The sequence below is a fragment of the Schistocerca gregaria genome, chromosome X (genome assembly GCF_023897955.1).
Source record: "Schistocerca gregaria isolate iqSchGreg1 chromosome X, iqSchGreg1.2, whole genome shotgun sequence".
Lineage (NCBI taxonomy): Eukaryota > Metazoa > Arthropoda > Insecta > Orthoptera > Acrididae > Schistocerca > Schistocerca gregaria.
This window is the reverse complement of record NC_064931.1, coordinates 116465353-116491092: the sequence shown is the minus strand read 5'-3', so window position 1 is coordinate 116491092 and position 25740 is coordinate 116465353. Positions and strand designations below refer to the sequence as shown.

Genomic DNA, 25740 nt, shown 5'->3' with positions numbered 1-25740 from the left:
TATATGAAATTCTGATTTACGGCTTACAACACCTTCCTGGGAATTTATTTGCAATCCCAAATTTTCCTTTGTCTTTCCATTACATACCTTTTATAAAAATATTAATGAACACAATGTATTGTTCGTAATGTTGGTTTACGCGCAGACTAATGTAAAAAATTGGAAATAAATACATTTTCATCCAGGGACTCTACCCATGATCCTCAGAGTACTATTGTGTATTCTTCTCTGCTGCCCTAACCACTGCTGGAAACTATATTAACATAAATGACTCATGCCTCAGTCATTTTTCATTTCTCGCCAAACCCTACATATACTATAGATTTTGCCGAAACCTGTGGAGACGAGTAAGCGCAGTTCCCTAATGATCTAAGTTGCTTATGTAATGCGTATTTTCATATTGGTATTTCCCCAGACAGACTTAAATATGCTGTTGTCTAGCCACTTCACAAAGATGAAACAATCATCAATAATTACAACCTCTTCTCATTATTGCCAGCATTTTTTCAAAAATTTGAGAAAAATCATTAAAAGAGAATTTTGGAAATCCACGAAAATCTTTCTCTGTTGCAAAAGTAATGGACTTCAAAAATGACTAAACTGACCAAGCTATATTTATCTTGAGAATATTAAGTACCATCAATAAATCAGAAACTATTAACCACTGGGAATATTTTGAAACTTAACCGAGTCTTTTGTTAACAATGATATTCTCAGGCAAGAGTTAAAATGAAATAGATTCATCGTTTTCACCTATCTGCATACCCTAAACTCTTTCAGTATATGGTAAGAACCCTATGAAATCCAGCTCTTCCTTCATCATACAATATTTGGTATCTCAAAGGCAATCACTCCCTTCTCCCATCCTCAAACTTTTGAGCTGTCCCCCATGCTACAGGATGTAAAATACAGGTACTACACTATACCACTTCCTTAGATGCAATGAACTTTAGCCTATACTTCCTAGCAGCAGTTACCCCTGCCACACTCCTCCCTCCCCTTCCCCCGCCATAGATTCTATGCCATACACACAGGCAACAGATGCTATCATTAGCCTAGATATGCAAGGTGAGCAGTTTATTATGTAATGATTTCATTATCTAACAAACTTATCAATAATGAATTTAAATTGGAAAAGTTTTTTGAAAGAACCAAATTTTTATATGCTGTTGAAGGACCTACTGTCTGAAAGATTTCCCTACAGTACACTGTCAAATCTGCAGTCCTGACTGTCAACTGGAGAAACCAAATGATTATTTAGTTATCCAGTATAATATGTCTGCTCATCCTTACTATGCACAGTATTTTCTACAGTAAGCTATGAAAAAAAAAATTACAGAAACCAAGTACAGCACAACATATACTTACACAAGTTAAGGACAAAAGAAGCACTTAACCTTCAGTAACACTTACCGGCAAACATTTGTGATATCTGCTCCACAATAGCCATCAAGCTGATCGGCAATCTCCTTGAGATTCACATCTGGGTCAAGTTTCACTTCTCGCAAATTGATCCTCAATAATGCCTCACGACCTTCAACTGGAAGAACAGAACCATTTCAGACCATTATGTTTATATTCAGCAACCAAATGAAATTGCAAAATATAACAATGGAATGCCACCCCCCCTCCCCCTAAAAAAAATTGGGGAGGAGGGCATCTGTGCAAGCACACTGTCCACTGAATAATTACTCAATCGAATAGGAGGAGAAGTCAAGCACTTTAATCTGCAGTGAATAGTGGAAGCAATTTTTATTCCTAGTGATATATTGGTTAATTCGGTTGATTTTAAGTTTTTTTAGGTTGCTAATGATTAACTTCACAAGGAAATAAATTTATTGTTAATATGTTAACATTTCCAGTTGCTTAAGAAGGATATTGCCCATTTCTGTGCAACAGGTACTTTGCATCTAGGTAAACTGTCCCATAATTATTAAATATATCAAAGTACATGTAATAACTTTCTGATAGCTCACCAAAATCAGCACTCAATATATAGAGCAATATTTGCTGAACTTCAGTGTAAAGGATTTTTATATGCAGTTTCCAGTTTAAGTTATTACTATGTACACCATGAAATTTTCAAACTATTGCTTTACTCTCATGTTGTTTCATCACAACAAATGTTACATTCTTTAATGTACAGAAAAATATTATGAACTCCTATCAAAGTTAGATAAAGTAGCTGGTGGCACAGAAGCCTCAAATATCCCTCACACTCACAACCTTTTGACAGCAGAAAACTGGATTCAAACTGGTGGCAGGAGTGGTTCTAGTGAAACTCTCTCCCATTGTCCAGGCTATATCTCTTGGAATGATCTGGGGACTTTTGTTCTTCACTGTTGTAGAAAGGAAATATCTTCTATGTTTTTTTTATTATCTATTATCTTCATGGACCCCACAGCATTTTCAATATAATCACAGGGTTATTCATGAACTCAGTAATTCCTGTCACAATTCCAACTTTTCCTCCTTAGTACAAAGGAATTTTGCCCTTGTTACTCAAAATGTTATAAGATTCTCTGCAGTAATTTCTTACTTTAAATTCTGCAGAACCATATGCCCACTGATGATAGTAGATATACAGTCTTCATCCCACCTCGGTAAAAAGGTGTCTTCTAAGTTGGCTGGACAACTGAGTACAGCACGGTGGATTATATTCCTAGCTCAATCAACACTTGAAACCTTCCTCTATATCAACAGAGCCTTTGGACAATACAGGGACCAGTCAGCCTTGAAAGCACCCATTTCATTGGATTTGTTTTGGGAATTACAGTGAGACTGATGAAACCCAATGAGAAAGTGAGCACTTTGGTGCACATCGAAGATCAGTTCTCATTCACTTACCCGAGTATTATAGACATTATATAAGGACAATTACATGTAAATCTGTTCACATCAACCTTAGCTGAAAGATCTTGCCAATGAGATTGTGAGGCCACTCTTAATACAATAACAAAACTTTGACATTGTACCATGTCTGCTGGTCTAAAACAATAGGAAAACAAAATTTAGATAATTTTTACATCAATATCAAAAATATATCTAAACCTACACAGCATTCTGTAATTATGTTACAAACTTTCAGAGGTTATTTAACGGGATAGATAAAAAATTTACTCACCAATCAGAGACAGAACACGCACACATATAAGAGACTGTTGAGACTGGCAAGTTTTCGGAGCCAGTGGCTCCTTCTTCAGGCAGAAGGAAAGAAATAAGGGTGAAGGAAAAGGACTGGAATGGTCTAGGAAAAGAGGTTGATTTTGGGAAAGTCACTCAGAACTGCAGTTCAGGGGAGATTTACTGTATAGGATGAGAAAGAAAGACAGACTGTTGGGGACTGCATCAGACGAGATTTGAAACCTGAGAGCTTAAAGGTGGAAGACAGGGTAATACGCAAGACAGAGATTACTACTAAAACATTGTGCACGAGTTAATAAGAGTGTGAAGCTAAGTGTATTGTATGTAAAAGAGGTAGGAGGGGGGCGATGAAAAATAGATGGAAAAGACAATGAAAGATGGAAATTAAAACGGAGTGAAGCAAAGAGTAGTTATGTAAATTCGGCCAGATGGGTGGCGAGAACCAAGGACACATAGTATTGCTAGTTCACACCTGTGGAGTTCTGAGAAACTGGTGTCTGGGGGAAGAATCCAGATAGAGCGTGCAGTGAAACAGGTGTTGAGGTCATGAATGTCATGCAGTAGAGCATGCTCTGCAACAGGACATTGCGAGTTGCAAGTATTTACCCTCTGCCTATGATAATTTATCCTAATTGATAATTTGGTGATACAGAAGGCTGAACAGTGTTTACATAATAGCTGGTATATGATGTGTCTTCTTGCAGGTGGCTCTCCCTTTGATGGTATTTGTTTTGCCACTTACAGAGCTATTATAGGTGGTGGTAGGAGTATGCATAGGCCAAGTTTTGCAGCGGGGACGGTCACAGAAGTAGGAGCCATAGGGTTGGGAGATGGTTACTGAAAGAGCATAGGGTCTGACAACAGTATTACACAGATTGGGAGGGCGGAGGAAAGCTATCCTAGGTGTTGTGGGCCACATCTAAGACAGAATGGATCTCATTTTAGGGCATGATTTTAGGAAATCTTGGCCCTGTCGAAGTAGCCGATTAACACATTCCAGACAAGGATAATACTGAGTCACCAGGATTGGATGTGATGGCCCAGGAAATCTGATTTTCAACTAGGGTGGTTGGGTAACTACATGCAGTGAAAGATGAGATGAGAATGGTGGTATATTACTGTAAAGAGTGTGCACTCAAACAAATATGTTTGCCTCAGATGTCAAGGCTGCATGGGAGGGAACGTTTGACATGGAAAGGATGGCAACTGTCAAAATGTACGTACTGTTGTTTGTTGGTAGGTTTAATGTGGATGGAAGTGTGTAGCTGGCCTTCAGTGAGGATGAGATCAACATCAAGGAAAGTGGCATGGGATTCGGAATAGGACCATATGAAATTCAACTGGGAGAAGGTATTTAGAGATTCCAGGAATTTTAGCAGGTCAGTCTCACCATGAAACCATGTGGTAAAGATTTCATCAATGTATCTATACCAAACCAAGGGCTGAAGACTTACGGATCCCAGGAAAGCCCCTTCCAAGCGACCCATGAAAAGGTTGGCATACGAAGGAGCCATCCTGGTTCCCATGGCCGTACCCCTGATCTGTTTGTATGTCTGTCCCTCAAAGGTGAAGTAGTAATTGGTAAGTACTAATTTCATTAAGGTGAGTAGGAAGGATGTCATAGGTTTGGGATCAGGTAGGTCCTGACTGAGGAAATCTTCAGCAGCAGACAGACCATGTACATGAGCAATGTTGGGATAGAGGGTGGTGGCATCAATGGTGACAAGCAAAGTGTGTGGTGGGAGTCTGATGGGCATGGATTTCAGTTGATCTGAGAAATGATTGGTATCTTTGATGTGGGAGGGAAGTTTTTGCACTATGGGTTCCAGGTGCTGATCAACTAAGGCAGATATACGTTCGGTGAGTGCTTTGAAGCCAGCAACTGTAGGACGGCCAGGATGATTGGGTTTGTGGAGCTTAGGAAGAAGGTAAAAGATGGGGGTGCGTGGTTTGGGGGAGGGGGGGGGGGGGATTTGGTAATGAAGGGCTACACTATGCAAGGGCAGATTTCATTAAAATCAGCTCTCACAAAGGCCTCAGTTGTGATTCTGGCCAAGTATGTTGCACCTTCATATAGCACCATATGCTTCTTCATATATCCCTATGCAGCCTTGTTTACTCTGGAGTGAACATAAGCAAATGAATATTAATGAACAAGCAGCAGTGAACAAAACGTGTCTCTGGTGTAAATGATAGGCAAATGTTAACGAACAGCATTCAGTCATGATTGGGTCACATTTTCTTGTGCATTTTCACATTCTGCCAGTTTTTGATCTTTCAGTGAACCATAAAAGGAAGTTCCCATCCTCTCCACTTTGGCACTATCAGCAGAGAGAATTTTTAACTCTAGAAATGCATGATAGAGATCTTCATCCATTTACATTAATATTAACATAGGATATTGCCTGTTATGTCTGGAGCAAGTAAATGTTAGTCCCAAACTGGGCATGTTGTCATCTCCAGCATTTTGCCTCATCCTATGATAGTAGCATGAAATGAGGAACAACAAACAAATGAAATAGAGGTGAGTATGATGCCCAGCATCATTCACGAAATAGACATGAATGCAGAAGGATATACAACAGATATATGGACTGATACATACTGGAAAATCTGTTACCTATCTATAACTGCACACTTTGTTTATCAAGATTAGTGACTGCAAAATTTATTACTGGTGACAATTTATTTTTTCTGAGAAGAAAAAAAATGAGGAATTTATTAAGAACTACACTCTGGAAACTTTATTCAAATTGTTTGGAGTAAATCCCCAGAATTTTAATTTTTTTGTCACTGAAAGAAGCACTAATCCTTTCAGCATTACGCAAGGATTACCCGGATTTGGGTACAGTCCCATAACACAATTTTCAATGGTGATTATTTGATAAATGGGGTTGCAGTGGTTTTCTTTTTTTTTTTCAGGAGTTATACTGCCAAAAATACTATCCGTTTCATGAAGAAAACGGATTACGTGAGTTCGATGCAGACAAGCTTGAAGCAAGAAACAGAGAGTAGGTGGAACAGCTTGTTTAGAATGCTACAGTTTGTAGTTGGGCAGAACAATGAAGTCATTTAAATGCTTCGACAGAGAGGCATCTCTGTAAAACTTACCAGTAATGACAACAACACTGCAAAAGAATTCTTGACATTTTTAGAGTCATTTATTGATTCAATAGCAGTGCTGAAAGGTAAAAACTTTCCAACAGTTCAGTTTCTTTTGTTATGGGTACACTCACTGTAATACATGTCCCAAAGATAGATAAGGATGTTTAAATTACTGCAAGTCCAGTTTCCTTGATACACACTGCATGTCCAGAAAATGAAAATTGTGCTTCATTGCAAAACTCTGATTTCAGTGTCACATGTATTTTGGAAGTACAGTACAACTATCATATTGTCATCTATTGACTGTAGGTACTAACAAGTGCTGCAAGATCGCTGTCTCCATCTCGCATATGAGAAAGTCTAAATTTGGAAATTGCGCAGACTAGTGACATTTCTGTGGTCTCTCCTTCAATTATTGAAAATAATGTCTGTTTCCGATAGAGATGAGATGTTAAATACTGTGTGTCAAATGTGTGATGAAATGCCAGTTCCTGATAAGCTATAACAAAATCATAACGTGACAATAATATCTCACTCTGTTTTTCTGATATCTGTAAATATTTATTTCAGGCTGTTGAGAGAATGTCAGCAGCTAAAAATATGAAGTCACAGTTTTTGTACTAACAAGACTGTGGTTCATGTCATACTCAATCTACCAATGAGATTCATTTGTATTTAACCCAAGTGGATAGTTATGACGATTATGATCGACTTGAGAAGTGAAAGTGTAACCACTGTCTCTTTCCTGAGCTATCTAATTTAGCAAGAAAAGTGTCTTGTGTTCCAGTCTCAAATGTGACTAGCGAAAGAGATTTCAGAGCAGCACAGAACTTTATATCAAATGGATTAAGCAAACTTGATCCAAAACAAGTTGATTCACTGTTCTTAGACCAAAGGGGAACAATTTGGAGACAATTTAGTTCCTCTTAGAGTTCCAATTTCTTAGGTGATCAAGTTCACATACATACATTTGAATCAAAGCAGATGGTGTTATAAAAAACAGCACTGTGATTTTTCTGTTTCCAAATTTCCATTGTTGCATAAAGCAAGCTATTTGTTCTTGTGGATCACAATGATGTCATGATTAGATACTACTACCCAGGAATATAGGTCTACAGCGTAACCAAATTAATCTGAGCATAGCTCCATCAGCTGGTGGGAATATGTCAGAATTGACACCAGCCTGCAGACACACAAAGCTGCTAGTAAAACAGTCACAAGAGCATCGTGATGAGTGCAAAAGCCAGGGTGGCCTCTGCCATGACCTCCCTACCATGACTCATTCGACCACAATGCCCTCTTCAAGCATTTGTGCTCGGGCGAGCCATGGCTGAGCACAGTGCACTCAAGCAAGTATGAGTGGGCAAAATGTCCAATTTGCAGACCTCTAGTGGGCATGCAATTTGATTTGAAGTTGCTGGAAATCTGTGAACAATTTGAGATCCTCTGTTGATAGCACTCACTACTTGATGTGAATAAAGAGCTAGTTGTGCTTCACAAGAAAGATATTTTCTGAATTTATGCTGGCTATTTGTCAATAAACTGTTTTCTTTGAGGCAAGTCATAATGTTTAAACAGAGTATAATCCTGAAACTAATCTGCCAGGTAGTTTCATATCAGCGCACACACTGCTGCAGAGTGAAAATCTCATTCTGGAAACATCCCCCAGGCTGTGGCTAAGCCATGTCTCCGCTATATCCTTTCTTTCGGGAGTGCTAGTTCTGCAAGGTTCGCAGAAGAGCTTCTGTAAAGTTTGGAAGGTAGGAGACGAAATATTGGCAGAAGTAAAGCTGTGAGTACCGGATGTGAGTCGTGCTTCGGTAGCTCAGATAGTAGAGCACTTGCCCGCGAAATGCAAAGGTCCCGAGTTCGAGTCTCGGTCGGGCACACAGTTTTAATCTGCCAGGTAGTTTCATGTCAGCGCACACTCCGCTGCAGAGTGAAAATCTCATTCTGGAAACATCCCCCAGGCTGTGGCTAAGCCATGTCTCCGCTATATCCTTTCTTTCGGGAGTGCTAGTTCTGCAAGGTTCGCAGAAGAGCTTCTGTAAAGTTTGGAAGGTACGAGACGAAATATTGGCAGAAGTAAAGCTGTGAGTACCGGATGTGAGTCGTGCTTCGGTAGCTCAGATAGTAGAGCACTTGCCCGCGAAAGGCAAAGGTCCCGAGTTCGAGTCTCGGTCGGGCACACAGTTTTAATCTGCCAGGTAGTTTCATGTCAGCGCACACTCCGCTGCAGAGTGAAAATCTCATTCTGGAAGAGTATAATCCTAATGCAAACCGACGTCAGTGATATGGGCCTGTAATTCAGTAGATTACTCCTACTTCCTTTCTGGAGTACTGGTGTGACCAGAGCAACTTTCCCAGTCTTTAGCTGCAGATCTTTCATTGAGTGAGTGGTTGTACGTAATTGCTAAGTATGGAACTATTGTATCAGCATACTCTGAAAGGAGCCTAATTGGTATACAGCCAGGAATAGAGGACATGTCCTCATTAAGACAGTTGAGCTACTTCGCTACACCGAGGACATCTACTTCTGAGTCACTCATGTTGGCAGCTGTTCTTGATTTGAATTCTGGAACATTTACTTCCTCTTCTTTGGTAAAGAAATTTTGGAAAACCATGTTTAGTAACTCTGCTTTAGAGGCACAGTCACTGGCAACATTATCATTATAACAGTGCAGCGAATTTATTAATCGTGACTTGCTGCTTGTGTACTTCACAAACAACCACAGTCTCTGAATCGTCTGCCAGATTTTAAGATGGTTTCATTGTGGGAACTATTAAAAGCATCTTCCACTGAAGTCTGTGAAAAATTTTTCACAGACTTCAGTGGAAGATGCTTTTAATAGTTCCCACAATGAAACCATCTTAAAATCTGGCAGACGATTCAGAGACTGTGGTTGTTTGTGAAGTACACATACAAGTGAACAGCAGTTGAGAATGCAGTCACAAACATAGAAGCCACCCCAGTATTGATACAAGCAATTGCTAACAATAAGTATAAACGCAATACGAAGGCACGTGCCTGCAGCACTGTGCTTATAAACAGGCAGCTCTGGTAGATGGGGCAGCATATGCTCTGCCATGTGCGTAAGTCACGTGGCCCACCACATGCGGCCTCTAGTGGCCAGCCCACGTAGTCACCATTGGTAGAATGTTGCTGGTGTTGCAGTGCACATCTAAGTATTATGTACTAGGTTATAGCACCTACCACTAGCTTTGAACATGCATTTGTGTCAACAATTCGAGAGTAGACTAAAGTTGTCACCAACTATATTTGTATGAATGCGGTACCTATTTGAAATAAGACAAGCTAACTTTGAACAGTTCAGCATCTGTATTTTATCAATTGGGGGTCAGTAAAATGAACCAATTATTAATTTATTCAGGTTGTCAAGTATGGCCTCTACCATAATAAATCACGAGAACTATCAATACTAATTTCAATACAAGGTAAATTACTACTACTAACAGCAATAAACACTCCACCACCAATTGTATTTAATCTACCTTTTCTGAACACATTAGGCCCTTTCTAAAAGTTTTGGCTGAATCTGTCTCTGGCTTTATCCAGTTTTCAGCACCTATAACGATTTGAGCTTCAGTGGTTTCTATTAGCACTCTGACCTCTGGTTCTTTCTAAACACAACTACGACAGTTTACAACCGCAATACCTATTTTGCTAGGTCTACCCTCATCCTTTGTTTGTCTTACATCCTTTTAGTCTGATGCTCTTTCTGTAATTTCCCCGAGGCCCTTTAACTTAAAAGATTGCTCAGTCCACTCCACAGAGTCCCCGCTACCCGTGTAGTCACTTCCTTTGTGTAGTTGACTTCTGGCCTATTAAGCAGGACCTAATGCCCCACCACCCTACAGCACAAGCTGAGGAATCTGCACAGACTACATGGTCGCAGAACTGTCTGAGGCTCTGATTCAGACTCTCCACTCAGCACAATACTAAAGGTCCGCAATCGGTCCTGTTGCCGATAATATAGATACATAGGAACTCTAGAGAGAGGAAACAGTGCAGCAAAAGCTGGAGGCTCTGTGTGCATCAATCACATGTTCAAAAGAGTTATGATGCCGTTAGTGGGCTTAATGTTAAAGCTCTTGTCGGCAATCATCTTAAGACAGCACAGAATTTGCCATTGCTGCAAATCATATTGCCAAGTACTTCCAGCAAGTCCCTTCAGCAACAAGAGATGGAAGATACTTGCAAGAAGTAGTAGTTCCCACACATTGCATTATGATCACTGGCAATCTTAATGAAAGCTTTCCTGGGCACTGGTGCCCATCAGTCACTGCTTATCTCCTACCTTTGATTTACAAACAATTACATACTCAGGGCTTAAAATTAAGCTTTTACATGGATTTTGTTTGCATAATAGTGCAAATCTCCCATAAATCTGAAATTATTGGTCTTCAACCAATAAAGGAGAAAAAACACAATCTCTGCTACAAATAATTTAGTTGAATTCACATAAAACTTAACCTACACTGTGCAACGTAATTAAAAGTTCACTTTTTCAGAATCGTGTAATTGTCACCCATTGTGATGAAGTTTGAAATTTGGCTCAAAGGCACCTTTGACTTTCCTCCGCAATGGTGCAAAAGCACACAAACCTACGATAGCACCCTCGAGCTCGGCAAGTTATCGACACATGTGTAAGAAAGGCCACAGCCCTGGAGTTTATGGGATGTGTAAGGTGTGTTAATGGTGTCACATTGGCACCAAATTTCACCACAATTGTGCCCAATGTCACTGTGGACATATCACATGATAGGAAAATCATCATACCCCCTCTTACTCGCATTTCATCCCCTTCTTGTGATGCCTCCGAGATGGAGGTCACACTGAAATGACCAGCACTGACATCACGCAGTTTTCATACGGGTAGCTGAAAAACATTTCAGACACAATGTTGCTTAGTATGGACACAAAAAGGACTCAGGGGTTGCCTTTAAGGTGTGTCAATGAAACCACCTCTTCCCTTTGGCACTGATTCTCACACATTTTGTGATCAAAAACGACAAGTCTGCAGTGTGATGAGCAACAATTGCCTGGGATGAGCAGTCTTGCTTCAGTTCTGCTATAATCCGTTCATCGTAAGAATAAACCTGATGTAAACAAACAAGTGCGATGATTGGTCAGAAGCCATAACACATGTATTCTGGTGTTGTTACCCTCTTGGAAGTAGGTCCTACTTATGTATCTTATTACCAAGTTATGTTAAATAAAACTATAAGATATTCAAATGTATTAACAGCCATCAACATTTTTCTTAATCATGCTTTAGCTATGAAGTTTTTATTTCAAAAATTGTGTACAGTCACAGCCTCTGCAGCACTGTGCTCTGATTGTCATGCTGTTAATGCGCTGTATAAAAATGGCTGAGGATGCTATCTGTTCCATGGTGGAACATGGTTAAAAAATGTCAAGAAATAGGCTGCTCTTAATGTTTCTCATAAATTTATGGAGATAATCTGCTTTGAAGTTTTCCCAGAATTGTATACACTGCAGTTGATAAACAAATGAACTTTGAATGTGTAGCGCAGTTGGTAGCGTAATGGTCTCCAAGTAATGTGCGGTTATTTAAGCATCGATTCTAATCATCCCAGTACCCCCCCCCCCCCCCCCCCCTCCCATTCAATCTGAAATACCTACATCTCTTAATTATAAAACTCATCATTTTTTTTTTAATAATGCATGTCTTCTTGTTTCTAATTACATACTAGATGCGAAATTCCCATTTCCATTTCAAATACAAATTCTTAATTAATTATCGATGTCTTATGAAAGACTGTTCATAAAGTTGTTTAAATTAAGAAAACATAACAATTTAATTTTTTAAGGCAAAAATGAACAACCAAATCCTCTTTATTTGGACTATGTTCATCGTTTTATACTACAGAGGTAGATAAGTATCGTAGTAACATGAAAAACAATCATTTTCACAGCATCGAGCACATCACACAACTGCTGCATTTTTACATTTGCTACTGTGCCATTACAATATAAACCCAACAGAACTGATATGGAACCAAGCTGTGGGATTTGGCCTGAGAAGTAACAAGACTGTTAAGCTGCCAGATGTACTGGAACTAATGCACGTAGCTTTTTCACACGTCACTGCCGAGCGCTGGCAGGATATAGAATGGCACATCATAAAAGGAGAAGAGAAAATGCTGCACCTGGTTGGCTTCATGGATTCTATTGTTGACAGGCTCATTATCAATTTAGCAGGTGACACTTCCAGAACTCAAATGTATTTCTCAGAGTAGGATAAGGAAGGAGCTAAGAGACTACCAGATGACTGATAGTAAGTAATATCTTCAGTGGCTTCAGTATTTAACTATATGGTGAAATCCTTCAGTGCTCTCTTATGTTACACACAGCTTATGTAGAAAAAATTACCCTGTGGTTAAGTCAGGAATTTTCATCATCCTTGCTTATAATTACAAAAGTACGTTAGCTAAAAGCGATATTGTGTAGCAGTTTTCGTCTAGTCGTCTAAGGGGCCTATTGTGGGAGATTTTCAGTGTATTATGTCATTCTGCTTAAAAATTAAATAACATTCGAAGCTGTATTGCTTCTCTGCTCATCTCTTTTTATGTGTGAACTGCAACTGACCATGTCACTGCAGGCTAGCTCTAACAGCTGACCGGCCAGTGCTGTCCAAGTTAAATGCGCCAGTAAACCTGTTGTCCTGTATTATCGCAAAGTCGATGTGTGCATGACGCACAGCACAGAAATACCCTTATTATCATACTTGACAGTACTCGAGACAGCTTGGCTGCAGTCTCACATGAAACGGAAATGCAATGAGGTTCCAGCAAATGCGGAAGAATACATAGTGCAATGTTTACATCAGGTTAATTCTTATGATGAATGGATTATATGTCCATGATATCTCAGCATGTGACAACTCCCTTACTGGAGTTGAGAGAGGCATGCATCTCTACAATGATATAGTCACCCAGTACCTGCAATATCTTAAGAAGGTCTACCTACTTTGACCTGTTTGTTTTGACCAACAATGAGCCATTACACAATTGTTTCATAGTTTTTAAATGTTCCAGCAAGGCCTTCAAAACCCTCATGGATATAAAATCGGGACACTTTTTTACATCTACATCTACATCTACATCCGTACTCCGCAAGCCACCTGACGGTGTGTGGCGGAGGGTACCCTGAGTACCTCTATCGGTTCTCCCTTCTATTCCAGTCTCGTATTGTACGTGGAAAGAAGGATTGTCGGTATGCTTCTGTGTGGGCTCTAATCTCTCTGATTTTATCCTCATGGTCTCTTCGCGAGATATACGTAGGAGGGAGCAATATACTGCTTGACTCTTCGGTGAAGGTATGTTCTCGAAACTTCAACAAAAGCCCGTACCGAGCTACTGAGCGTCTCTCCTGCAGAGTCTTCCACTGGAGTTTATCTATCATCTCCGTAACGCTTTCGCAATTACTAAATGATCCTGTAACAAAGCGCGCTGCTCTCCGTTGGATCTTCTCTATCTCCTCTATCAACCCCACCTGGTGCGGATCCCACACTGCTGAGCAGTATTCAAGCATTGGGCGAACAAGTGTACTGTAACCTACTTCCTTTGTTGTCGGATTGCATTTCCTTAGGATTCTTCCAATGAATCTCAGTCTGGCATCTGCTTTACCGACGATCAACTTTATATGATCATTCCATTTTAAATCACTCCTAATGCGTACTCCCAGATAATTTATGGAATTAACTGCTTCCAGTTGCTGACCTGCTATTTTGTAGCTAAATGATAAGGGACCTATCTTTCTATGTATTCGCATCACATTACACTTCTCTACATTGAGATTCAATTGCCATTCCGTGCACCATGCGTCAATTCGCTGCAGATCCTCCTGCATTTCAGTAAAATTTTCCATTGTTGCAACCTCTCGATACACCACAGCATCATCTGCAAAAAGCCTCAGTGAACTTCCGATGTCATCCACCAGGTCATTTATGTATATTGTGAATAGCAACGGTCCTATGACACTCCCCTGCGGCACACCTGAAATCACTCTTACTTCGGAAGACTTCTCTCCATTGAGAATGACGTGCTGCGTTCTCTTATCTAAGAACTCCTCTATCCAATCACACAATTGATCTGATAGTCCGTATGCTCTTACTTTGTTCATTAAACGACTGTGGGGAACTGTGTCAAACGCCTTGCGGAAGTCAAGGAACACGGCATCTACCTGTGAACCCGTGTCTAAGGCCCTCTGAGTCTCGTGGACGAATAGCGCGAGCTGGGTTTCACACGACCGTCTTTTTCGAAACCCATGCTGATTCCTACAGAGTAGATTTCTAGTCTCCAGAAAAGACATTATACTCGAACATAATACGTGTTCCAAAATTCTACAACTGATCGACGTTAGAGATATAGGTCTATAGTTCTGCACATCTGTTCGACGTCCCTTCTTGAGAACGGGGATGACCTGTGCCCTTTTCCAATCCTTTGGAACGCTTCGCTCTTCTAGAGACCTACGGTACACCGCTGCAAGAAGGGGGGCAAGTTCCTTCGCGTACTCTGTGTAAAATCGAACTGGTATCCCATCAGGACCAGCGGCCTTTCCTCTTTTGAGCGATTTTAATTGTTTCTCTATCCCTCTGTCGTCTACTTCGATATCTACCATTTTGTCAACTGTGCGACAATCTAGAGAAGGAAGCACAGTGCAGTCTTCCTCTGTGAAACAGCTTTGGAAGAAGACATTTAGTAATTCGGCCTTTAGTCTGTCATCCTATGTTTCAGTACCATTTTGGTCACAGAGTGTATGGACATTTTGTTTTGATCCACCTACCGCTTTGACATAGGACCAAAATTTCTTAGGATTTTCTGCCAAGTCAGTACATAGAATGTTACTTTCGAATTCATTGAAAGCCTCTCGCATAGCCCTCCTCACACTACATTTCGCTTCGCGTAATTTTTGTTTGTCTGCAAGGCTTTGGCTATGTTTATGTTTGCTGTGAAGTTCCCTTTGCTTCCGCAGCAGTTTTCTAACTCGGTTGTTGTACCACGGTGGCTCTTTTCCATCTCTTACGATCTTGCTTGGCACATACTCATCTAACGCATATTGTACCATGGTTTTGAACTTTGTCCACTGATCCTCAACACTATCTGCACTTGAGATAAAACTTTTGTGTTGAGCCGTCAGGTACTCTGTAATCTGCTTTTTGTCACTTTTGCTAAACAGAAAAATCTTCCTACCTTTATTAATATTTCTATTTACGGCTGAAATCATCGATGCAGTAACCGCTTTATGATCGCTGATTCCCTGTTCTGCATTAACTGATTCAAATAGTTCGGGTCTGTTTGTCACCAGAAGGTCTAATATATTATCGCCACGAGTCGGTTTTCTGTTTAACTGCTCAAGGTAGTTTTCAGATAAAGCACTTAAAAATATTTCACTGGATTCTTTGTCCCTGCCACCCGTTATGAACGTTTGAGTCTCCCAGTCTATATCCGGCAAATTAAAATCTCCACCCAGAACTATAACATGGTGGGGAAATCTACTCGAAATATTTTCCAAATTATTCTTCAGGTGCTGAGCCACAACAGCTGCTGAGCCCGGGGGCCTATAGAGACATCCAATTACCATGTCTGAGCCTGCTTTAACCGTGACCTTCACCCAAATCATTTCACAATTCGAATCTCCGTCAATTTCCTTCGATACTATTGCACTTCTTATCGCTATAAACACGCCTCCCCCTTCACTGTCCAGCCTATCTCTGCAGTATACATTCCAATCAGAGTTTAGGATTTCATTACTGTTTACGTCTGGTTTCAGCCAACTTTCTGTTCCTAGTACTATATGGGCGTTGTGACCGTTTATTAATGAGAGCAGTTCTGGGACCTTTCTATAGACGCTTCTGCAGTTTACTATTAGCACATTAATATTGTTATTCCTTGTTGCATTTTGCCTACTCCTGCCTTGCCGCGTCTCAGGAGGCGTCTTGTCGGGCCTAGGGAGGGAATTCTCTAACCTAAAAAAACCCCATGTGCACTCCACACGTACTCCGCTACCCTCGTAGCCGCTTCCGGCGTGTAGTGCACGCCTGACCTATTCAGGGGGACCCTACATTTCTCCACCCGATAGCGGAGGTCGAGAAATTTGCACCCCAGCTCTCCGCAGAATCGTCTGAGCCTCTGGTTTAAGCCTTCCACTCGGCTCCAAACCAGAGGACCGCGATCGGTTCTCGGAACGATACTACAAATAGTTAGCTCTGATTCCACCCCGCGAGCGAGGCTTTCCACCTTCACCAACTCCGCCAACCGCCTGTACGAACTGAGGATGACCTCTGAACCCAGACGGCAAGAGTCATTGGTGCCGACATGAGCAACAATTTGCAGTCGGGTGCACCCAATGCTCTCTATCGCCGCCGGTAGGGCCTCCTCCACATCTCGGATGAGACCCCCCGGCAAGCAGACAGAGTGAACACTGGCCTTCTTCCCCGACCTTTCCGCTATTTCCCTAAGGGGCTCCATCACCCGCCTAACGTTGGAGCTCCCAATAACTAATAAACCCCTCCCCCCGTGTGCCTGCTCGAACCTTGCTGAAGGAGCAGCCACATGTCCACTCACAGGCAGAGCGGGCGATGCCACACGGCCAGCCTCCACATTGACCCTCCGCCTCGTGCGCCGCGAACGCCGCTGAACCCGCCACTCCCCTTGGGGAGAGGGTGGCCCAACCGCGCCCGGTACCCGCGAAGATGTCTCGACAGCAGGGACAGTGGGTGAAGCATCTAACACCTGGGGTGCACCATGCGACGCACCAGACTCCCCACTGCCGCTACACTCCGAGGCAGCAGCCTGAAGACGGCTGACCGCGGCCATCAACACGCTCAGCTGTTCGCGAAGAGTGGCCAGCTCCTCCTGCGTCCGTACACAGCAGCCACACATCCTAGCCATCCTAAGAAATCAATTTACTATAGAGTGTTAATCAGCTTTTAACTAGACTGCTAATTCACTAAAGGCGGTTGATTATTGACTAAACTGTGATTGCTAACCACTTCTTGTAGAAACAAGGAAAATAGCACTACCTGTCTCTGGACGGTATTGAAAACAAACACTAGCACTACGAGCACTATGGCTGACTAAAGGGACTCTCTGACTGTATTCAAAACTAACACGAAATCTATGGAACACTTAATAGCACTACTATTAAAGCTTCCTAAAAGCAAAAACACACAGAAGAAGAAGTGACAAGTAAGAAAAATACAGATAATACTTAAATTAAGGTAGCTCGCTGCACAGCAGACGTGAAGCAGACGGCGGTTAGGGCGACACTGACACTACTGGCACTATGGCTGACTAAAGGGACTCTCTGACTGTATTCAAAACTAACACGAAATCTATGGAACACTTAATAGCACTACTATTAAAGCTTCCTAAAAGCAAAAACACGCAGAAGAAGAAGTGACAAGTAAGAAAAATACAGATAATACTTAAATTAAGGTAGCTCGCTGCACAGCAGACGTGAAGCAGACGGCGGTTAGGGCGACACTGACACTACTGGCACTATGGCTGACTAAAGGGACTCTCTCTGACTGTATTCAAAACAAACACGAAATCTGTGGAACACTTAATAGCACTACTATTAAAGCTTCCTAAAAGCAAAAACACGAAGAAGAAGAAGTGACAAGTAAGAAAAATACAGATAATACTTAAATTAAGGTAGCTCGCTGCACAGCAGACGTGAAGCAGACGGCGGTTAGGGCGACACTGACACTACTGGCACTATGGCTGACGTTCACTCCTTCCTCTTTCTCACCAGAAACACATTGTTATTCATGAGTCCATGAGCCCTGTTACTGCAGTCCAAAGTAGTTTTATTATCAACAGGACTAGCCTCTCTCATTCTTTTGGATGAATGGGTGTGAATGCTCCCAGGTTGTACACTCTTCCCACTGTGAGGAAAAGATGATGATTTTGAGGGTTCCATCTCAGTCCCAAGAGTAGCTAGGGAAATAAGGGTCCACTCAAACAGAGACCTGCGTGCTTGAGTAAGCCTTACACAACTGAAGCACGCAAGGTTCCTCAGAGGTTGCCCGCTAACGACTGTTCCATATCAACAGGTACGCATCTCATCAATGCGCAGCACACCTTATATATGGGTCTATCCCATCCTTGCGACCGTAGGGCTCAAGCCAAGATCCTCTTCCCTGGGACACACAACATTCCGCTGCCATGCCGCGGTCGCTGAAGCATGCCCAGAGCTTACGGTGATGGGGAACTGGTGGCACCATCTCAGGAACCCCAGGGCCGCCAAGCCCGTACTCAGCAAATCAATGCTGAGCCCCTGAGGGTCTCAAAGATGCCCCAGATCGGCTACACCCTCAGTACCATCTGTACACCTTTGTTGAACACTTTAAAAATGTAACTGTACAGAAATGGACAGTCACTGATCACTAAGCACTGGAATGACAGGCATCCATTTTTGTGTTGACACCAAGTGGTGGTGAATCTGAAATGCACAGTGTCGCAGTCTAGCCTCCATCGCAGAGGTGTCAAAAGAAAAGGGTGAAATGTGGCTAAGAGGAGGGTGTGACGACCTTCCTGTTGTGTGACATGTTCACGGTGGCAGTGGGCAGAATTGTGATGCAATTTGGTACCAATGTGACGTCATTCATCCACCTCAAACCTCACATCAACTTCTGAGCTGTGGCCTTCCCTTGCATGTGTCAACATCTTTCTGTCTCAAGCGTTGCTGAGCCCGATGGTGACGTCGTAGGGTGATGCACTTTTGCACGATTACAGAGGAAGGTTGTAGGTAACTTTGGGCCAAATTTCAAACTTCTGTGTCACAGTGGGAGACAGTAATGGGTTGCACAGTGTAGAAGAGAAAGGTGACAATCACTTTAATAATGCAGTTCTGAAATTAAATGTAATTTTTGCTTATAATATCCGTACACTGTTCTCACACAGCCAACTCTCTCTCTCTCTCTCTCTCTCTCTCTCTCTCTCTCTCTCTCTCTCTCTCTCTCTCTCTACCTAAAGAGGAAGATTTCCAAATGGTGTTTGTTAAGGCTACAATGGTAAGTGATGTATACAAGTTCATACTACCAAACAACAATCTCCTTTTTACTGAAAAAGTGAAAACATTTTATCTCATTCCTATAGACAAATGTCTGACTTACGTGTAGGTAAAGGAATGTAAATACGTTTTTCAAGTCTTCGTCTTAGAGCTTCATCAATATCCCAGGGAAAATTGGTGGCAGCAAGTACCATAACTATTTTTCCTGGTTCATCACTGCAAAACAAAGAACACAGTAGATAGGATTAAAATCACTGTAAATGACAATAACTATAGAATTAAGCAAGTAAGAGGAATGAGTTATAGGAAACTACAGTGCTTGAAAATTAATTATGAAATGATGCTGGGTTCTCGATAACTATCGTACTTTATTTATTCAAACACTTTCCTCTTTCGAGGACTGAAAGTAATGCTTTTTTAACACAGCATTTGTGTGTTCTTTTAGTAGTTTATAGGCATGACAATAACTACCAATTAAATAGTTTTTAAATGTTTTTACTTGATAATTTTTTTCAATCTTGAGGTTTCTTTTCTTTCAGAAATCCATTATGTATCCATGTCAAACTGCAAGCAACTTTGTCTCAGAAGACTTGGTATCACTTTCAGTCTTGTTTTACTGATGCCCAGTGCTACAACTATACATCACTTAAATCACACAAGTTATATATATATACAAATAATATTTCACAAATACTAAGTTCATTTGTAGCTAAAGTGGCCTGATAATTTAGTAACCGTGGTTTAATCAGATCACACCATCCACATATCCACATCATTACAGTTTCTGTTGTAACAATACATACTGTCAGTTAAGATCTGCATAATATAAAGCAATCATTGAAACCTGTCATTAAGAATTTTGGGAAACTTTTGAAATTCCAGTTATTTTCAAATGAGCACAACTGAAAATTTTCCTGGCAATGACACAAATTATATTTTTATAACCAGTTTTGTAGCTTCTGTTCACTTTTGCGCTAAGAATGTTCAGATTCAAACTATGGTCTGAGATATTTGTACAGTTTGAAACTATCTATATCAATTCCATTTATCACTGGTTACAGACCTAGAATTTTCACTTCATTAAATGCAGAGGATGAAATCTATGAAAGTACAGCTGTTATAGCATAAACAACTACATCCATTTAAAAGAATCTCAATAAAAGTAGGAAAATGGTTTTTCTTTGCAAGTGTGCCAGGAAAATGACAGCAAATTATGTAGAGCAGTCAACATCATACAATTACGACTGGGGGTTCAAAATCTATAATAACAATAAATATAACTTAAAAATATTGTACAACAACCTTTGTTCTTGTATGTGATGAGTAAAGTTGTGAGTGGGATTGAAAACACCAGCCAGAATTCAGTAGGCATGTTAGAAAGACAGTTGACGTGAAGACAAAGAGTTTCAGCAAAGCTTTAAAACAAATTAAACCTTGTTGACAAACATAAGTTGAATATTGACAAAATTCATAAGAGCAATGTGAGAAGTATTCAATGAATTCAAAAGCACAATTTTTCCCATTAAACTGGCAAAAAAAGCCTAAGTACTTTTGTTGGGGCTTTTAGCATCCTAATTGTGTATGGAGTGTAAGAAGAATGGCTGATTAAATGCATTTGTGTGCACAGTAATCTGTCTAATCTTGTCTTTTTGGTCCTTACAGCAATACCATACATAGAGGACTGAAGACTGTGTCCAGATTATTCAGTTAATGTTTGTTCTTGAAATTTTGTAAGAAGGCTTCTGTACAATAACTGGTGTTTATCATCAAGCATTTGCCAATTCAGGGTTTTTCAGCATTTCCACGATGCTCTCCTGCAAATCAAACAAACCTGTGACCATATGTACTATTTTCCTTTTTACATGTTAAATATCTCCATTTGGCTTATTTGGCATTGGTTCAGCATGTTTAGGCAATATTCTCTGATGGAATGCACAAGTGATTTGTAACCAATCTCCACTGTAGACTGACTGCATTATCCCAGTATCTTTCCAATGATCTGAAGTCTGCCACCTACCATATCTTTGAGTCTACATAATCATTCCATTTCACATCTCTACAAACCATTACACACAGGTGTTTGGATGAGTTGACTGATTCCAATTGCGAGTCACTGATATTGTAGTCACAGCATACTATTTTTCCAAGTTTTGTGAAGTGCACAATTTTACTTCTGTGAACAGTTAAAACAAGTTTCCAATCTTTGGACCACTTTCAAATCTTATCAAAATCTAATAGCATTTGCTCAAATTTTTTCACATAGTACTGCATTATAGATAACTGTATCATCTGCAAAAAGTCTAAGGTTACTATTAATATTGTCTGCAGGCCTTTAACATACAACATGAACAACAATTATTTCTACTTCTGTCAATGACAATCTCAAGGAACATGCTGTCTTCTCCCTACCACAAAATCTTCAATCCAGTCACAAATTTTGTTTGATACTCCATACAACCTTACTTTCATCAATAAATGTTAGTACGGTACCAAGCCAAATTCTTTTCAGAAGCAAGGAATACAACACCCACACAATTGCCTTGATCGATAGCTTTCAGTAAGTCATGTGAGAAAACCACAAGTTGGGTTTCACATGATTGATGGTTTCAGAATAGATGCTGATTGGCTTGTAGGTGGTCTTTCTGTTCAAATACCCCTTCATTATGTCTGATCTCAGGAAATGTTCTAGGATTCTCCAACAGATGGAAGTCAATGAAATTGGATGGTAATTTTATACAACATATCTGCTGTTCTTCCTGAAGACAGATTTGATCTGTGCTTTTTTTCTGATCACTGGGCACAGTCCTTCGTTCAATGGATCTGTGAAATACAATCGTTACAATGGCAGCTAATTCAGGTGTAAATTCTTTATAGAATCTGACTGGGAGTTCACTGGGCCCTGGAGCCTCATTTAATTTTAGCCTTTTCTCAACACCACTGTCACTAACATTTTTATCATTCCCTTTTGCAGTGATGTGAGAAGTAAAACTGGGCAAGTCATTCTGTATCTTCCTTAGTAAAGGAACATTTGAAAATGGAAGTAAGTGTTCCTACTTTTGCTTTGTTACCCTCCACTTTGGAGATCATTCAACAAGATGCTGCTACAGAATCACTGAAGGCTTTAGACCCATTGCCCTCTTGACAGCCAAAAGCATTTCATTCACTATCTCTCTGTCTATAACCCTGTGCTTTGTTTTACACATACCACACAGCAGTCATTGTTTCTTTACAGTGAGGATCCTTCCCACCATGAAAATTTCTACGAGGTACATATCTATCCAGTGCTTCATCAAATACTCTTCTAAATGCAAGCCATAATTCCTCTACTTGGTTCTGACCAGAGTTAACTGTTCTGAGTTCCTCTTTGAGTCTCCTACAGTTATTATCTGGATTTGAGGGGGTCACCCAAGTTATATCTGTGATGGGTAGTATACTGTACCCCTGAACAATTTGGGAGGAGGGGTTTCTACAATTCACTAAGCCACAAGTCCAAAAAGTCTCAGCCCAACTTGTCACAGATCTGTTTAAGTTTCTTCTAGTCAGCTTGGAACCAGAGAGCCCCAATCAGTACTGGGGACAATGTTTCCAATTGTGAGCTTCATTGAAACTCCGTGAGCAAGGACGGGATTTTTAACCTGGTCTGTCAGTCACTGGAATGATCCATGTACAATACCAGGCTCCCACGGTGCACCACAATCTGCAGTTGGTTGCACATTGCTCCCTCACTGGCAGCCAGAACAGCCTCTTCAACAAGCAAAATAAGGCTTCCAGGCACACCGAATGCACATGTTGATCCTTCCCAGCCCCATCTGCTATTTGTGTAATGGCTGTAGCTTTGAACTGGCAATCATTAGTAGACCCCTGCCCATCTGGACCTGTTGGATGGTGTATAGCACACACAGGCTTTGAATCGCACAGAGTGTCTGAGCAGATGACACAATTGAAAAGCCTGTGTCACCGGATGTACTGCGTGGCCTAAAGGACAAAGAGCTCTGGTGTAAACACTGAACAGTGTTCAGGAAGTAGATACCAAAAAACATCAGTGCCAATGACGAAGGCACACCAGACACCCCGCTCAGTCTGAAAGTCATCAGTGTACATAAAGGTACTATAGCTAAGTTCCGTGCAAAGATCAAGAAACTTATGGCGATAGAATAAGAGTGAAGCAGTTTTCTTAGAAAGCGAATGAAGGCGAAGGTGGACATGGGCCACCACACGAAGCCAAGGTGGTGAAGGGTTCACACCCATTAGGAAAGTGGTATGTAGCATGAAGTCAAGCTGCAGGAGCAATAGCCAAAAGCTAACTACAGGAGGTAACAGAAGAGGGACGCACCTCATACTGGCAATCAAATGAGTCATCGAAGAAGCAGGCACAAGATGGGTGGCTTGGCATGGCAGACATACAGCATGCATACCTGCTGAGGAGAAAATCACAGCAACATGGCAGCAGTAGCTTGACAGTTTCTACCTACAGACTTTCAACCGGACTAGAGTAAAAGGCACCAGAGGCCAAATTGATTCCACAAAGGTGGATAGTATTGAGATTGCGTAAGAGGGACAGACGTGCAGATGCATACACAAAGCACCCATAGACCAGGGCAAATGGAAGAGGGTCATTTCATCCATTACCCAGGAAGTTCTGCAGAGGACACGTAGGGCATTGAGGGACCACATACAGTGGGTGGTCAGGTAAGACACAGTTTTAATGAATGGAAGAGCAACAGGCCCAAGATGTAAAGACGGTCGAAGAAACCAATTGTGCCTCCAGAAAATCATACAAACTGTTTTGTCAGTGGAAAAACAAAAGCCATTGTCAATGCTCCATGAGTAATGACCATCGCGACAATGGTGAAGAAACAAGTCTGTGGAGAACTGCAATAGATGGCAAAGTCATCAAGGAAAAGGGAGCCGGTGAAGTCTGGCAGGAGACAGGCCATAATAGGGTTAATGGTGCTAGCAAAGAGGATGACGCTCAGGATGGAACCCTGAGGCACACTGTTTCCCTGGATAAAGGTGTCCGACAAGACAGAAGCAACACATACCTTGAAAATTCAGTCTTTTAAAAAAACTCCTGAAGGAAATTGGGCATGCGGTTACGGAGGCCCTGGGTGTAGAGAGTACAGAGGATAGAAGTCCTCCAGGAGGTGTCATAGGCTTTCTCCAAATCGAGAAACACGGCCACAGTCTCTTATTTCCCCAGAAAACCATTCATGATATGGGTTGGCAAAGTGACGAGATGGTCAACTGCAGAATGGCACAATTTATATCCACACTATGCAGTGGTTAGTAAATTGCAACACTCTAGCCACCATACCAGCCGGGAGCTGGGCAAGAATCATACGTTCCATCACCTTCCAAACACGGTTGGTGAGAGAAATGGAGTGATAACTAGGAGGAAGGTGCCTGTCCTTGCCGGGCTTAAGTATGGGTATGACAGTGGCTTCATTCCAGCGTCTGGGAAATGTGCCCTCTGCCTAGGTGCAATTGCACATATGAAGGAGAAATGGCTTGCCTGCAAGAAAAAGGTACTGCAACATCTGAGTGTGAACACTGGCTAGCCCTGGGGTGGGAGGATCAGTATGAAGTGAGAGCACAATCTAGCTCCTTCACAGTAAAGGCGACATTGTAGAATTGCAGGTTTGAGGAAAGAAGGTTATCACTCTTTTCCGATGGTGATAATGGATGGAGCTTGAAATCTCCACAAAAAAGTGGCCCAAGGTGTTGGAAACAGAAATAGAGTCCACAATGACATCATCTGCTATGGTCAGGCCAGAAATTGTGGGACGGACCTTCAGCCCAGAGAGCTGTCGAAGGTTGACCCACACAACAGAAGAGGGAGTGGAACTGTTAAAAGAATTAGTAAATGAAATCCAGCAAACTTTTTTGCTATCCCAAAGAACACGGCGATACTGTGCACACAACTGTTTATAGTGAAAGCAGTTTGCCATCATAACAGTGATGGTTAAAAATGCACGTCTCCCTGTGCGAATTGCATGACGGTATGCCTGTCGACCAAGAGACTGGGACACGGTGTGGTAAAGATGAAGCGTGAGGAATGGAACATTCTGCAGCGGTAAGTATAATGTTTGTAAGACATTTTACCTGGTCATCACAACTCAGGAAATGTTGTTCATCAAAGGTCACCAGGGAGGGATAAAGCCTCCAGTCGGCCTCAGAAAGCTACCATTTCTGTGTGCACATATGTGGGGTAGGAGTCAACAAACTGATAGCACATGGGGAAATGGTGACTCAAGTGCACATCAGAGAGAACGGACCACTTGAGACGATGGGCAATTTGGGCAGTGCAGAAGGAAAGGTGCAAATGGGTATAGGTGTGTGTGGAGTCTGAAAGGAACGCGGGTGCTTCCGTGTTAAGGCAGATGAAGTTAAGGTGATTGAGGTCAGCCAAGAGGCCACCTCCACAA

At 41.4% G+C, this 25740-nt stretch overlaps 1 protein-coding gene across 1 annotated transcript in view; it reads right to left on the bottom strand.

The window, feature by feature from the left end:
* LOC126299384 (katanin p60 ATPase-containing subunit A-like 1) overlaps window positions 1–25740 on the bottom strand; it is a 105945-nt gene that overhangs the window by 9018 nt on the left and 71187 nt on the right. The window contains exons 10-11 of the mRNA XM_049991252.1: window positions 19419–19531; window positions 1414–1540 (exon numbers count right to left, since the gene is read on the bottom strand). Coding sequence (XP_049847209.1) covers window positions 1414–1540; window positions 19419–19531 — 240 coding nt within the window. The remainder of the gene's footprint in view (window positions 1–1413; window positions 1541–19418; window positions 19532–25740) is intronic.